The following is a 15,876-nucleotide window of genomic DNA, read 5'->3' on the forward strand; positions in this document are numbered from 1 at the left end:
CCAGAACTAGGGATGTGACAGTTTTTCCCCGGGATCCGCTCCTTTCGTGAAAGATCGGGCTATATGGTCTCTACCCTACATCACAACATTAATTAACCTTCGACGAGGCCACGGTGAGTTGGGAGGCGGATATCGTCCAGGAGAATATGTGATGGTGGTCGATGGAGAACCTACAGTGGCGGCACACTTTTTGAGAAAAATGTTGTCAAATTTTTAGGGAAGAAAATGCTGTCACTTGCTTAAGAGTTAAGAGGGCTAAGCAAATGTTGCCTCTCTATTGTTATTTCTAACCAAAACAACCCATAAAGAGGGGTATCGTCGAGCCATCGGCTCCGTCCGTAAGCTTCTTATATTCGGCTTATAAGATAAGTTATTTAGCACATTTTCCTTTTACACAAAAATAAATTGACATATTTTTTAGGGTAAGGGAATTATTCTGCTTTTTTTCCAGTATATTTTTTTACACAATTTTTTTAGCATTATTGCAGAGGAAAATGGGCATCGGTGGGCCGGGCCTTACAAACGGGCCGGATCAGCAAAGATGGGCCTCCAAGCTTCCAGAGCCACCTGGCCTACTTCCTCCACGGTAGCAATCGTCTTCGTCACATAGGTTTCTCACACAAGCTCTGAACCCCGCCGCCTCCGGAAGCTTCTAGAACCTTCTCCCCTTCTTCCCCACCTCCGTCTCCGGCTCCCATGGCCGACGCCGCCGACGCCCTCTCAGGTACACGCGCCTACCTCTCCTCTCCTTCGTAAGCAAAGATCTCTCGCCATCTCCCACCCAATCTCAATCTGGTTCGCTGCTGCAGCTCGGAGCAAGGTGCAGGGCTTCCTGGAGGCCGCGTGCTCCGGCGACCTCGAGGCCCTCCGGAGTAGGTCCCCCGCTCCCGCCCCGCTCACCCCGTCGCCGCCCGGCACGGCTTGTTCACCTGCTAAGCTTTGGTTTTGTTGTTGTTGGTTGTGGTGGTGCAGAGTTTGGGTCCGCGCTCGACGAGGAGGGGAAGGGCGCGGCCGCGGTGGCCGCCGGCGTGCGGGACGCCAACAAGCGCACCGCGCTGCACTTCGCCGCGCGGGAGGGACAGACCGAGGTCTGCAAGTTCCTCGTCGAGCAGCTCCGCCTCCCCGTCGACCCCAAGGACGACGATGGTAATGGTGCCCCTCACTCCCTAACCCCATGCCATGATGTGGCGATTCTCACTTTCTCTTTGTATTGCTCTGATTCATTATGTGTGTGTGCAATTCAATTTATACTTGGTATGGTAGTGATACATATATTATCTAAAATCAATTGTGCAGGTGAAACTCCACTCATCCATGCCGCCCGGCAGGGCCGCCTGGAGACGGTGGAGTACCTGCTCGGCCGCGGGGCCGATCCTTCCGTCGCATCTAACATGGGAGCCACGGCACTGCATCATGCTGCAGGGATAGGTAACGATGATGCTGTGCCTAATGGTGGTGCTCTGTGTATTGTCGATTACCGACTCATGATGCTGATCGATAATTCTGTATGTTGAAGTGGGGAGAATATCTGAACAAACGTGTGGCTTTGATTTTTCTTGTTATTACAGGACACATAGAGATTATGAAGATCTTGCTTGGCAAGGGAGTTGATGTCGAATCCGAAAGTGAGTCCGGCACTCCCCTTGTTTGGGCTGCTGGTCATGGGCAGCAAGACGCGGTCAAGCTTCTGCTTGAACACAATGCTAAGGTAGTTGCTGGTCTATGCGTTCTCTCCGCCAATTTGTTAATCTGAGTTTTCAGTTTTTCAGTGCCACCTTTTCGAAAAAAAAGTTATTCAGTGCCAAGGTTCAGTGCAATACTCCTGACTATGTGGTGATTTTAGCCATTAATTAACTAAAGCAGCAACTGTCTTTAACCATGCTATAGGGGATAGGCCTGTTACTGTAACATGCTGCCATGTCATTCTCCAGCATCTTCAATAAGATTTGGACAACATTTACTCCTAAATTTATAACTGTGGGCAGCAAAAACCTGCAGCATGAATTAATTTACTGAGGTTTTGTGTATGAATTCAATTTAGTTAGGTGGGTTTCAGCAACTTTTGTACTCAAAACTAGTTCTTATAAACCTTGCTTTTGCAGCCGGACACTGAAACTGCTGATGGTATCACTTCGCTGTTGTCTGCTGTTGCTGCTGGTTCCCTCCCATGCTTGGAGGTTCTAATCCAGGTACATGATTGGACGAGTAAAGGATTTGTTTGATTTGGTTCATTTTCGTCACATAGATGTCATTGCTTATTTTTGGTTACTGGATGCTCTGTTTTCCCTGTTAGACAATGTTGTTTGTGCCTTGGGAATTTGGCAAACATGCACATGAATTGGAAATAAGTACTCCCTCCGTTCCTAAATACTTGTCTTTCTAGGCATTTCAACAAGTGACTACATACGTAGCAAAATGGGTGAATCTACACTCTAAAATATGTCTACATACATCCGTATGTAGTAGTCATTTGAAATGTCTAAAAAGACAAATATTTAGGAACGGAGGGAGTATAATATTTCTTTATTACTGCAATGCAAGTGGTAATGTGTATACAAGCGTACAAAGTCGAAGGAAAAGATTCAAATGTTTATTCTAGTTTTATTGTTGCCATTTTACTTCTGTTTCTGCATTGATATAGTAATACACAACATTGTTTTATATATTTGTTTAATAATTAACTTAATAATGTGCAACATAGGCAGGTGCAAACCCAAATGTCACTGCTGGTGGAGCAACCCCATTGCATATCGCTGCAGACAGTGGAAATCTTGAAATGATCAAATGTTTGCTTCAAGCTGGAGGTGACCCAAATACCTCTGACGATGTAAGTCACCATGTCTGAGTACTTCATGTAACTTGCCAAGTGTGGTGATGCCATAATTTATTTTATTCATAGTACCCATCGTGTGTAATCATGGTGACTCTGCATTCATTTTAGCTAGACCGTCCAATTGCCTTTGACTGTCTTATTTATGCAGACAAAAGTGTGGAAAATAGTAATATTCCATTTCTAAACTTATTCTTCCTGGGTAGTAGTTATTTAAAGCAACATTGCCTAAACCAGTGAATCTAACTGTTGATTACCTTTTCCTTCTTTCTTTCCTGCAGGATGGATTTAAGCCAATAGAGGTTGCTGCTTTAAGGGATAACCTTGAAGTCGTTGAACATCTTTTACCATTGACATCTCCAATCCCAGGTGTCTCGAATTGGACTGTTGATGGTATAGTAAAATACGTGTCATCTAAAATGGAAGAGGAAAAGGTGCCACTTGAACTTTTTATTTCCTCGTATGTTCATGAAACCTCTTTACTTTGCAAATTCTGTCAGCTTTGACATCTGCATACATTCTACAGGCGCAAGAAAATGAGTCAGCCAGTTTACAGAGACGACAACCCGTTGAGGTGCGCCATTATCGTATATGCTTTTTTTATAAAAATCAAGGAATCTAGTATCTATTATAATAATAGTCGACTTGAAAAATTCAACTGTTGATTTTCACTGCACAAGTTTTACTCGCCTAAACAAATGCCATGCAGGTGTCACCTGAGGCGAAAAAGAGATCATTGGAAGCCAAATCGAGAGGTGATGATGCATTCAGAAGAAAAGACTTCCTAGTAGCAGTGGATGCATATACACAGGTAAGAATCGTTTTTTTCGAAAGCTCTTGTGGTGGACAAAAAGTAGATGACTAGAACTTTAGTTGTAAGTTCACATGCCATCTCGGTATGGATGCAATCCCAAGCTAGCCAGCTTTCATTTATCTAGTGTTGTAAGTTTAGTAGATTATATTACCTCCATCCCAAATTAGTTGTCATAGATTTGTCTAGATACAGACGTATCTAACACTAAAACGCGTCTAGATACGTCCATATCTAGACAAATCTAAGGCAACTAATTCGGGACGGAGGGAGTACTACATTGAGAGTCATCACAACTGAACGGAACTGCATTTCAGGCCATTGAATTCGACCCGAATGACCCCGCGTTGCTTTCGAACAGAAGCCTTTGTTGGCTGCGGGCAGGGCAAGGTGAGCGTGCCCTGGAGGACGCGAGAGCATGCCGAGCACTGAAACCAGACTGGGCGAAAGCTTGCTTCAGGGAAGGCGCCGCGCTGCGCCTTCTGCAGGTTTGTCACAGAGAAGCACAGCAACTGGACACTTGTTCCCTGCTGTCCTTGTTTCTTTTTCTCTTTGCGCGGCTACATAAGCATACCTGATGACTCAAGACTACTCTTGTTGTGTTGTGGCTACACCGACAGAGGTTCGAGGAAGCAGCGAATGCGTTCTACGAGGGGGTGCAGCTTGAGCCGGAGAACAAAGAGCTCGTGAAGGCATTCAGGTAGTAAAAAAGAGAGGAAAAAACGTGTACCAGTCGAAAATGACGGAGGAACTTCTATGCTCTGCTTTTGTTTTACTCATTCGTGTTTGTCGGTCGTGACGACAGGGAGGCTGTTGAGGACGGGAGGAAGTTCCACTCGGCAAACAAGCCAACAACAAACGGAACAAAGTCAGAATGAGGATGGCGGCGATGAACTGAACAAAGCCGTGCTAGTATCAAAAGCTTGTATGAGTATCTCCGTGGAATCGCATTGGAGATTCGTTTTACTTTGTCAAGTGGTAGGGAGGATGAGTGGATGCGGTGATGTTTGCGAATTCGATTAGAAACCTCGCTGGGTTGTGTGACTCGGTTAGCATTCTATGGTATGAGTACTGTCTTCGTTAGTGTAGGACATACAAATGGCCTGTGAACTTGTGGTGGATTATCCTTTGACATTGCCAGCATACATTCTCTTTAATTGTTTCTTTGCTGCTGCTTCCAAGTTTCATCTACTTTACACTGGAAACAAGTTATAGAATTTGTTACTCCATTCGTTCTGAAATTTTGGTGATGTTCTCCGATGCGTGCAATATCGATATGACGGTAAATAAGAAAGAAATATATACTCCCTCCGTTTGTAAGATGTTTTGGACAGCTGACATTGAACTATTGTGGGTGTTGTCTGAATTATCTAAATAAACGTCTTATATAAAAGTTATAAAAGTGAGCAGAGGGAGTACCTATTACAGTCATCATGAAATATTTTACATTAGAAACCTAATGATATTATTTTTGGTTGACCAGTTCCCATTAAACATTTTATTTAGGACTGCAATAGCGGGGTACTGTTGCTAGATAGCATTCCCTTTTATTTATGGGGGTAGCCCCTCTTTTGGAATTGACAAGAAATTGACGTTTTAAAAGAAAATGGTAATTACTCCCTCCGTCCCATAATGTAAACGTCTTACATTATGGGATGGAGGGAGTACATATTTTAAAAATGGCATGACCAAGAAATTGTCATTTTTAAAAGAAAATGGTAATTACATATTTTAAAAATGACATGACATTGTATAGAGGCTGCGTTTAACTCGGGATAGGAAGGAGTACAATTTTACTTTTAGAAATGTGCAACTGAGCATCTGACCCAAAGCTGTACATACTCTCTGCAACTTCTCTTACATCACAAGTATATAAAATGGCAAATTCATTTAGATTCATAGCTATGCCCAAAAGATTGCACAAAATTATTCACCACCCATCTCATCATCCTAGCGGGTTGATTTCGTATGTGTTTCTCGCCTCCAGACTTCAGTGGCTGGTTTCGACGCCGAGGGAATCTTCACGCTAATGAAGAGTTATGGTCTAGTCTGTAAGGTTTTGGAATCCTCTTGTCATTCATCTGGGGCGATGTAGGTGATGATAGCTTCGGTCGCGTCCCTATAGGGGCACATGGTTGGTTCCTTCAAATATGATCCATTGAGCTATGTGTGGGTGAGGAGGTGGAGGTGTTGGGGTTCGCCAATTGTGGTGGTTCCACCTTCGTTGATGACGGTAGTGGCTGTCTCGTCAATAAAAATCCGTGTCAGCGCGTTTAGGGTCGCTGTGGGGTGGGGTCTACTCATCCGACCTTCATCTGCTTTTTTTTTTGCAGGGCCGGCTTTCATCTGCTTCTGAGCTTCTCCAAGTTAACGGCGTGGTTCCCATCGTCTAGCAGATCTTCATGCCTCCCCCGACGTAAATATAACGACTCATTTATTACGTCGAAGTGGACAAGTCTGGAGTTAGGGGAGGGCGAGCCATCGGATATGTATCTGTTTGTAACTACTACTTCACCAGGGTTGTTCTTGTAATTTTATTTTTTATATATTTATATCATGAGTATATGAATTTCTAAAAAGTTTCTTTTTTATATTTTATATATTTATACCACCGTGGGTTTTCTTGGTCGGTAGGATTCAGCCGCGTCAACCGTCTGCTGCTCCTCCTCCTGTCCGTCCGTCCGCCCGCCCGCCCGCCCGTCCCGAAGCGTTTCGCCGCCTCCTCCACCGGACCACCGCCTCGAAGGCGAGCAGCCGCCCCCTTCCTCCTCCCGGTAAGGAATCCCCAGCTCTGCTTGGATCGCGCTTCGATCTCTCGCTCACATACGACCTTCCGCCGTGAAGAGCCGAGCCGAGCCGGATCGAATCCGGCCCGGCCAGCCCGGATCCCCCCCGTCCGAGGCCGGTCTCGCCCCCCGCCGGCAGCGCGCGTAGGCACTACTAGGTAGGCAGGGCCGCCGTGGCGCTCCATCGGGCGGGCGCCCATGTGTTCCGCCACGGGATTCTAGGGATTTGGGGATCGATCAGGGAGCCAAATTTGGGGATTACTTCCGCCCCCGTCCCTGGAGTCTCAGGGACGATGCAAACAAATCGATGATGCCTCAAGGCGGTATAGCTGTATGGAAGAGGCCAGGCAGATTGCCCAAATTACTCCATCATGCTACATTGTGCGCTTGTTTGCTGGATCGTTGATATCCAACAGCTTCGTCTTGGGCTCTGCTCTGCCCAATGTTTCTGTCCCCGTCTGGCTATCTGCAAGCTTGGAGTTGTCATCAATTTATTTATGCACTTTTATCTTTTATTTTACACACAATGCTGTAGCGAGATAGCTTAAATTTGCTATGTTCAGATGCCTGCTTGTCTGTTTCTGCAGACCTATGTACGTAAGCAGAGCCCAGATTGTTCATCCGACTGTATTAGATAGGACTTGATGTTTGTTTACCTGTAATAAACTCTGTAGAGGTGCAATGACAAATAATTTTTTCACCCTTGTACACATAGAAACCAAATTATCCACCTGGTTCGTTATATTCGCTATGTGATGTTTGTTCATCTGTAAAAATCTGTGTAGAGCTCCGTGGATAAATAATGCATCTAAATAGTGTTAACAACTGTTGTGCAAACAAGTCTCACCTGGGAAGGAATTGTAGGAAGATTTGTTGGTCCGTTTGATTAACGACGTTACTCCATATGTTGAGAGAATTGTTAAGAAAATACCCAACTAAAATATGAGGATTTGCACCTCCCCAACAGTTTGTGCCATGGCTGGCTAGGTAGGCCGTCTTTAATCCTTAGATACAGAGCCCTTCCACGCAATTACAGGGGCATGGACAACAAAGTCAACAACGGAAAGAGAGAGACCGATATGTTCTGGACATATTCTCCACTGTTGGCCAAATCTGGTATCCTTTCTCCTCAGGCATGAGTGTCATCGAGCTGCCATTAAAATTCCTGTGTGTGGGGTACCTTTAACGGGATACATTGCTGTGGAAACTCATCCAGATCCTTCTTCACCTCCAATCCATTTATCCATTCAGTCTGTTGCTGAGGGTTCTGTTTGCTGCCTTTCCCTTCCACGGTGTACTATAATACTACGAGCAGTTGGTTCCTACCCCTGAATCAGTATGGGCTAGTATTTGCTTCTGTAATAGCAGCCAGTAGAACAGCTGTTTCTTTAATGTTGCAGAACATCCAGTTTCTATTTCTTACTTTGTACATGTTCGCTTATGATATAGAAGGTTGAAAAATAAAATGGTGATCCTGCTAATAGATCCCTGACCTTTTAACTGAAAAGTACTCTGCAACTGTGGATGCCCTCATGTTGTCAATGTAGAATTCAGTTTAGAGCCCAGATATTTGTTTTGTTATGTTGTTTAACATGCTTTCATGAGGTCTTCAATATTCGAACTGGTTGTGCGATTTTGTTGTTAAGAGGAATTTTACGAAGATGTGCTTGTCTGTTTGATTAAAGAAAGAATGTTACCCCCATAATTTGAGTGGGATTATTTACAAAATACTTGAATAAAATATGAATTAATCAGATGCACCTCAACAGTTTGTGATCTGGCCGGCTAGGTAGGTTGAACCCTTAGCCAAAATTACCAGAGGGGGTGGCCAATTGGCCAGGAAAATTTCTTTTGAAACTCGCCCGCATATTTCTTCATCTCCAATCCATTCATCCATCCAGTTTGTTACTGATGGAACTGTTTGCCGCCTTTCCCTTCCATGGTGGAGTACTAAGTAGTAAAAGCACTCAGTCAGTATATTTTCCAATCAGAAATTCATGCACCCCTCAGTAAGTATGGGCTAATATTTGCGTTCTGTTAGAGCAGCCAGGAGCTCTGCTGTTTCCTGAATGTTCCAAAAAATCAGTTTTTTTTTTACTTTGTACATGTTCCTTTATTCTTTATTAGGATATAATAAAAGATTGACAAATGAAATGGTGGCCATGCTAATAGATCCTTGACTTTTTAACTGGAAAGTATTCTACAACTGTGGATGGCATGCCCTCATGTGTTAATGTAATATTCAGTGTAGAGCCCAGATATTAATCATTCTGTTATTTAACAGGCATCCATGAGGCCTTCAATTTTTGAACTGGAAAGCTTGCGTGTTCAGGATTTGTGCGATTATGCTGTTAATGCACACCATTCATTCAGTATAGGGCCCAGCAATTCATTTTGTTTATCGTGCTTGAGACCTTTGTTTGCTTGAATTAACCTTCTTAAATCTTGCTGTTAATCCGTCACTTTTCCTCGTGATGCTGTTTCAGGATTCTTGTCTGCCATGGGTGACTACACAATCCGGATAAGCACCAGCTTGATCGAGCAGCTCGCGCGCGATGACGAGAAGCAGGTGAAGAGGAGGACCAGGAAACCCAAGCCTAGGAAGGTCGTGGAGCAACCAGAGGAGCCTCAGGACAATGGCAGGGAACTTCCAACTGAACCCAAGAGCAGCCCTGCCCCTGCCCCTGGGTGGTCGCTGCCGCCTCCCATGTACCTGCCAGTGACCCCTGCTCCTCCACAACCGTCTCCTGCAATCCAGGAGGTGGAAGCCATACGCACGGTGGTGGCGGAGAGCGAGGTGCTGGAGAAGCTGCAGAAGAAGGAGGCGACGATGCGCGAGGAGCTCACCAAGAGGGCCAAGGAGCTGCATGACAAGGAGTTCAAGCTGCCCTACCAGAACCCCGCGCCGTGCACCGACGAGAGGGCGGGTTGCGCCGAGTGCTACAGGAGCAATGTGCAGGACCCGCTCAAGTGCGCCGAGGCGGTCAAGAGGTTCGAGGCTTGCGTTCGCATGGCGAGGCGGGGCGGTGCCACCATGGGAGCTGCTCAGTAGTAGCTGAGTGAGCGAGGTGTCGTACACACGATTTTGCTTCTGTCGGGATTGATTGATCGAATAACCTGAATGGATTTTTGGTGAGACCTGAAACACCATCAGTTGTAGATTAATTCTGGTAACGGGTGGCTACTGGTGTTGGCAAGAAGAGGCCATGAGTGTCCTTGAATTTGGGGCGTGGCTCCATGCTACTTGCATACTACAAAATGAAACATGAATTTGCAGGGTTCAAAATTAATGTTTACTACATACATTGTGCTGCAAAATCTGCAGGGTTCCTTGGTTTTTAGCTCGTTTGTTTGGGATGAGTTTGAATAGCCATTATGTGTTGATTCTTCCGTGTCACATACATTGCACTGCAAAATGAAACATGAATATGGGTGCAAAATAATGTGATTTAGCTTCAGCTGCGGCATGCTTTTTGTGGGATAAAAAAACACACCTGCTGCTGCTGGTGGTTATTGGTAAAATCCATGTCTGAGTGGCTGATAAAAAATTATGGAACCTTGTATAAATGTTGGGGTAAAAAAAATTCATCTTGTTATCATCATCCAAGAAAAGCCACAGTTGAAAAACTTTATTGAACAAGTTAAAGGCTAGTGTCTTCTCAGTTAACTAATAAACAAAGCAAAACAGGTAGATACGTAGATAGCACACAGACACACATGTGACAATATTATCCTAACTTGTACTGAACCGAGGAGATTCGTTTGATTTGCATTACAAATATCTGAACTAGGTAGAGGCCAAAGCTCAACAAAGCCGATTGACCTGCCCTTTCTGCCTTGTTTACTCCTGCATGGACTGCCGGAGTTCCTTGGCTTCTCGACTGGCCTGCCTCCGCTCTTGAACCAGCCTTGGTATTTCATTCCATGTCTTCGGTTTAAACGCTCTTACTGCACATATCACAAATGACGTCAGAACAATAAAATAATGGAGAACAGACGTGCTGGCGTGGTAGATTTAATGGAATGGATGACTGCATCTGTTTGTTAAATGTGGCAAAGATAGAAGGACGTGCAGCAAGCATACCTTTATAGCAGGCATCTAGATATTTGGTGTCAATGCTGCCCAGTTGCTGCTCCAGGCATCTAGGGAGCTTCTTTATAGCAGGGCAGACTCTAATTCCAAGATACCGGAGAGACCTGTATACTTGCGGCTCATTCGGCAGGGATGCCAGGGTACTGCATCTTTCAAGACGAAGGAATTCCAGCGATGGGGGGTGCTCTCCTGACAGACACTCCAGCGATGTCAGCCCACTGTTGCCAATAATGCGCAGTCTCTTGAGGGGTGCAGGCAGACCGAGAGGCCCACCCAACATGCCAGCACAGTCACATATTGTTAGAGATTCGAGATGGGGAGGAAGTAAATGCTCTCTTGCAGTTGCTGCTGGTGGCTGTGGCATGATAGGACTTCTGCTTCTGGAGGTAGTGGCTTCTGGTTTCTGGAGCCCACCCGGCTGGCATGATAGGACTTGAATACTACTGCAGTGAGCAATCCATATGGTCTTTAAGGACAAAGGCAGATGTAGAACCGCTGGTAAGCTTCCACATGCTGATAAGCATAGATCTTCTAGGCATGGACAAAAGTGATTCATGGGTGAGGATGGCAACTCTGATACAGCTGCAGGCACGTCTGCCTCACTGCTAGAAGATACTTGGACTAACTCTGCCATGCCCTGCTGCTTGCCCAATATGGACTCAAGCTTAATGCACCCACCAATAGTCATTTTCTTGAGAGATGCCGGGACGTTGAACATCTCTACTAAACTTGGGCAGTTTCTTAAGCAAAGAGACTCCAGACCTCTCAGGTGTTCACTCCTTTCGGATGCCAATGGCTCAAGAGGAGCTTGTGCATATCCAGTCAGATTTTCGCAGATTGTAATCACTAATGTCCTCAAGGATACCAAGCTTTGGAACACATTCTCTGGCCAGTGGACGAGCACATCACATCTATCAATTTCCAACTTTTCAAGGTGTACAAAATAGCCCCACGGCTCTAGTGCACCTGGTCCAAAGAATGAGTTGCAGCATCCTAACCCCACAACTGTCAGAGGGGATTTCTGGTTCCATTTCTCCTTGTTGTCCACAGGTAGAATTGAAGTGCACTCAACCTCTGATGGTGTTTCTGTATTTTTTAGCTTCAGTATCAGATTGGTCAATGAGGACAAATATTTGTCCACAAACTGGAAGATCTCTTGCTTGCCATCTTCAATTTCTAACACACTGATTTTTGGTACCTCAGGTAAATCTATCAACATTGGGCATTGCTGAACTGATAGTTTCTCAAGCTGTGGAAAAAATATTTGTTCACCTTTGGCAGCACCATCCCATCTCTGAAAACTCCCCAAGCATTTCATTTTGAGCACCTTGAGGGCAGGAAAGGCTGAACGTACCAATCTATAACCACCTCCGCTGCATGGTTCTTCAAGCAATGGTGCTTCAGGTAAATTTATCAGCTCTGGGCATTTCTCAATTGACAGTTCCTCAAGACAAGGAAACAATATCTGTTCTCCTTGAGTCTCTTCGACTGCATCCCATCTCCGAAAGCTCTCCAAATCTTCCATTTTGAGTACCTTTAGGGCAGGAAACGCTGAGTGTACCAATGTATAACCACCCTCACCACAAGGTCCTCGCAGCAATGGTGCTTCGGGTAATGCTACCAACTTTCCACAATTGCTCATAAACAACTTCTCAAGCACAGGAAATATTGTCTGTTCTACTTGCCACTCATCTATTTCCCACCATCTCTCAAAAGCCCACAAATGTTCTAGCGTAAGCACCTTCAGTCTTGGAAAAGTGATGATTGTACTGCATCTGAACAAAAATCGCAATCTTTCACAGTGAAAAAGGTGGATCTCAACCATGTTTTGCAACATACCCATGCACTCTCCTCCATATGAATATATTTGCAGAACCTGCAGCCCACCATGAGGTTCAAACTTGTCGAGCACCTTGTTGTCGCCAACCTTAGTCCATCTTAATGACAGTTCTCTGAGATCCTTCTTGTTTCCAAGGTTTGCCACTTTTGCCTCTGCCTCTATAACATTCTCTATCTGACATAGCTCTAGCTTACCACCAAGGTTTAAATGCTGCAGCTCTGCAACATCACTGCAATCAGGGCCAGGAACTCCTGCTACAAAAACTGTGAGTGTCTGCAGCTTAGTGAGATTTTCAAATCCTGGAGGCATGCTCTTCAACTCCGGACATCCAAGAGTGTTGAGGTGACGGAGGGAAGTCATATACTTCATTTGCCTCGGAAGTCGATCAAGATAATAACAGTAGGAAAGGTCCAGCACTTGCAGGTTATATAGAATACTTATATCTTCAGGAAGTGATTTGATAGAACTGTTTGAGAGATCAAGGTACCTCAGATGATGCAGATACATTGATTTCAGAAGAAATGATTCTGTGCCTCTAATACAGAGCTTCAAAGCATGCAAAGAGCTATATTTTGATAGATGCTTCAATGAGCTTCGAATAAGACTATCGCATATCAGTGTTTGAATGACAGGGGACTTTTTCTCCAAAGAATCATTCAAAATACCTTGTGTTTCTTCACATGATAAGAACAAATGCCGAGCAGTATCTGACAGCCACTCGATTTGACTTGGTTCCTTAATTGCAACGACACATTCCTTTCCCATAACAGACATTGCAATATCATGCATAAGATCATGGATTTTACATGTTGTTCTGGAATAATACCCGCTGTAGTCCTTACTTTCCTCTAGGTCCAGAAAGAATGACCTTGAGACAAGCTCATCGAAAATATGTTTTCCAAAGGTTTCGGGACTATCTTCCTTGTGTTCTGGGATAAAGCCGTTTGCAATCCATAGTTGGATAAGCTTATCCACATTGATCTTGTAATCCTTGGGAAACACAGCACAGAAAGCAAAGCACTGCTTCATGTGTGCGGGCAAGTCGTTGTAGCTAAGCTTGAGTATTGGCAAGATTCCAGTTTCCTCAGTGCAAATGCTGCTTCTAGATGCTATAGCATTCCATTCTTTCACGGTGGTCTTGGTACGAAGTACAGAGCCCATTGCACTTGCAGCTAATGGAGAGCCACAACATCTCTTCACAATCTCACCAACCATCTCGAGTAGCTCGGGAATCTTTCCATTCTCTGAACTGAATGCTCTATCCACAATAATTTCCTTTATGAAGTGATCCTCCAAAGCATTGAGATTGTAGGCTGCCCTATCTGCACCCATAATTTCAGCAACTCGTTTATCACGAGTTGTTGTCAACACTGCACTGCCCATGCCACCATGCTGAAGACATACCTTCAGCCTTTCCCACTTACGTAACTCTTTGTTGTCCCAAACATCATCCAATACAAGGAGATACCGCTGTCCGCTGACCAATTTTTGAAGTCTATCCAATGGTGGTTTGTCTGTATCAACATTCTTATTGGGGGATGCTTCAACTATACTCTTGGCCAGGGAGTTCACATCAAAGGTATCAGAGACACAAACCCAGAGCAGCAACTGGAAATGCTTCTGAATTTCAGGATCATTGTATATGAGTTGCGCTAATGTGGTCTTGCCAAGGCCCCCCATTGCAACCACAGGAACAACTGTGAGATCTGCATTGCTAGCTTCATCAACTAGTATACCAATAATGTTCTTCTTATCTTCGTGTCTGGATCTGCTGGCAATTTCTTGTGGGTCAATGCTAACATAATCTGTATGCCTCCACTCTTTGGACACCGGTGGCTGTGGTTGGTACTTGAACCCAAAGACCTGCATCTCTGCTATGAGGACCTCAACGGCTTGCAGAATCAGGCAAAGCTTGCGACCCATTTTGTAACGGAATGCAACACGGTTGTGAGTAGGGAAGAGTTTAATTACATCGAAGCCGAGCTTTCTGTAGTGCCCATTCTTCTGGGCTTCACGGCGTAGGGCTTCGTACTTGAATTCGTCGAAGACTTCATTTGCCACATAGGCGACTGTCCTGAGCTCCTGAAGCCAGGCTTTGGCACCTTCTCTCTGTGCCATGGCCTGCTCCTCGACATCGGTGATGACGTCGAGGATGGCCGGAAGCTTGCGTTTCAGAATCTTGTGCTGCTCCTCCATTCCCTCCATGACCTTGTACTGGTCCAGGAGGTAGCTGGACGCCTTGTCCTTCAGCATGGACACCAGTGGCCCGATCGCCATGGTGACCACCAGCTCTGCCATTGGAACACTCGGAAGAAACTCCTCTAACACAGGTCCACTGCAAAAATTAATGAAGAAGAGAATGGTGTGAGCAAGACGTCTATAAGTAGAGCTTGGGACAAATTACAAGTCTAAAATACAATCTTGCAGCCATATTTACCTTCACGAGCTCGCCCTTGATCAGCACACCGGACCAGCAACGCAGCAGCAGCGAGGAAGACGTTGCCCTCACAGGCACGTCGGCGCCAGCTCCAGCATTGTATTTGGTAGCAGCAGCAGCAGCAGCAGATTCAGAACCTTGTCGGTGCCGGCGACGCGGCGCAGAAGCAGGAGGCGACTCCAGCGAAGTTATGGCGGCCGGCAACGAACGGATGCGTGGGCGGGGCTGTAGGCAGGCTCTAGTCCGGAGTTTGGAGATTTTTGTGAGATGTTGAAGCTTTTGGATGCCTGAGTTGAGAAGAGAAATGTTGTGAACGGGACGAGTATAGTGCTTGAGCTCTCCAATATGCAACGGTCGTATGTAGCCTTAGATCTGTTCTCGATCAAATCACAGAAAAAATATTTAATTTTGTCATTAGCAATGCAGGCTTTAATAAATTAATCAAAATGGCCACACCGAGGCGCTGACAGGCATTTGAGACAGCGTACACTGCCATTACAAAACGCCCAATTGCAGGCAGGAAGATAATTTGTTTCAGATACGTCTGGTGCATCACGTGGGTAGTGACATGCTTGTCACCCAATACTAGGGGGAAAAAGTGATTCGTTTTTCATTTTCGTCAGTCATGACACGGGGTTCACGGCCTTGACATTTACAAGCGTGCTACCAATGCCTTGCCATCAGCATCAGCACCCAGTTGGTGGCACTTATTCACAGGTTGTGCTGCGAACCCATTGCATCATTAGTTTCCTCTTAGGAGTAGCATCAACGCTCCATCCACTTGGATTCAACGTATATGCAATTGAATCCAACGCCCCAATTCTCTTCTTTTTTGTTTACTCTAAAATGTATTGAAATGTATTTTAGCCGAATGTTTACAGTATACAGCCCCAGATCTGCTCTCGGGCCAATCACAAGAAGAATATTTAACCTGGCCACTGGCACCGACAGCCATCTGAGACGGCGTGCAGTGCCATTACAAAACCTCCACTTGCAGGCAGGCTGGCAGGCGGGAGGATAATTTTGTTTCAGATACTACTAGGTTGGATGCATATCACGTGGGCAGTCACATGCTTGTC

At 45.2% G+C, this 15,876-nt stretch overlaps 3 protein-coding genes across 3 annotated transcripts; 2 read left to right on the forward strand and 1 right to left on the reverse strand.

Annotated features, from left to right (window-relative positions):
* The first annotated feature begins 592 nt into the window (after positions 1 to 592).
* LOC119357948 (inversin-B-like) lies at positions 593 to 4,828 on the forward strand. The gene is made up of 13 exons (XM_037624704.1): positions 593 to 724; positions 810 to 872; positions 973 to 1,146; positions 1,297 to 1,428; positions 1,569 to 1,708; positions 2,103 to 2,189; positions 2,702 to 2,827; positions 3,112 to 3,264; positions 3,357 to 3,404; positions 3,540 to 3,641; positions 3,959 to 4,129; positions 4,262 to 4,341; positions 4,447 to 4,828. Exons 1-13 carry the CDS (start codon positions 697 to 699, stop codon positions 4,517 to 4,519), a joined length of 1,377 nt encoding a protein of 458 aa, XP_037480601.1. The 5' UTR covers positions 593 to 696; the 3' UTR covers positions 4,520 to 4,828.
* Positions 4,829 to 6,294: 1,466 nt separating this feature from the next.
* LOC119357959 lies at positions 6,295 to 9,726 on the forward strand. The gene is made up of 2 exons (XM_037624711.1): positions 6,295 to 6,415; positions 8,914 to 9,726. Exon 2 carries the CDS (start codon positions 8,928 to 8,930, stop codon positions 9,477 to 9,479), a length of 552 nt encoding a protein of 183 aa, XP_037480608.1. The 5' UTR covers positions 6,295 to 6,415; positions 8,914 to 8,927; the 3' UTR covers positions 9,480 to 9,726.
* A 320-nt stretch (positions 9,727 to 10,046) lies between these two features.
* On the reverse strand, positions 10,047 to 15,123 carry LOC119357968 (putative disease resistance protein RGA4). Its single transcript, XM_037624721.1, has 3 exons — positions 14,798 to 15,123; positions 10,512 to 14,695; positions 10,047 to 10,375 (listed from the first exon to the last, which is right to left on the reverse strand). Exons 2-3 carry the CDS (start codon positions 14,656 to 14,658, stop codon positions 10,269 to 10,271), a joined length of 4,254 nt encoding a protein of 1,417 aa, XP_037480618.1. The 5' UTR covers positions 14,659 to 14,695; positions 14,798 to 15,123; the 3' UTR covers positions 10,047 to 10,268.
* Positions 15,124 to 15,876: the final 753 nt, after the last annotated feature.

Source organism: Triticum dicoccoides, chromosome 1A (assembly GCF_002162155.2).
Source record: "Triticum dicoccoides isolate Atlit2015 ecotype Zavitan chromosome 1A, WEW_v2.0, whole genome shotgun sequence".
NCBI lineage: Eukaryota > Viridiplantae > Streptophyta > Magnoliopsida > Poales > Poaceae > Triticum > Triticum dicoccoides.

What these genes read in the sequence shown, in the direction of transcription:
- LOC119357968 (XM_037624721.1), bottom strand. Translation starts at nt 14,658, where the DNA reads ATGGCAGAGCTGGTGGTCACCATGGCGATCGGGCCACTGGTGTCCATG. An exon ending in TCTAGATGCCTGCTATAAAG is followed by an intron (nt 10,376 to 10,511) that starts GTATGCTTGCTG and finishes TGATATGTGCAG; the next exon opens with TAAGAGCGTTTAAACCGAAG.
- LOC119357959 (XM_037624711.1), top strand. Translation starts at nt 8,928, where the DNA reads ATGGGTGACTACACAATCCGGATAAGCACCAGCTTGATCGAGCAGCTC.
- LOC119357948 (XM_037624704.1), top strand. Translation starts at nt 697, where the DNA reads ATGGCCGACGCCGCCGACGCCCTCTCAG. An exon ending in CGCCGCCGACGCCCTCTCAG is followed by an intron (nt 725 to 809) that starts GTACACGCGCCT and finishes TCGCTGCTGCAG; the next exon opens with CTCGGAGCAAGGTGCAGGGC. An exon ending in CGACCCCAAGGACGACGATG is followed by an intron (nt 1,147 to 1,296) that starts GTAATGGTGCCC and finishes TCAATTGTGCAG; the next exon opens with GTGAAACTCCACTCATCCAT.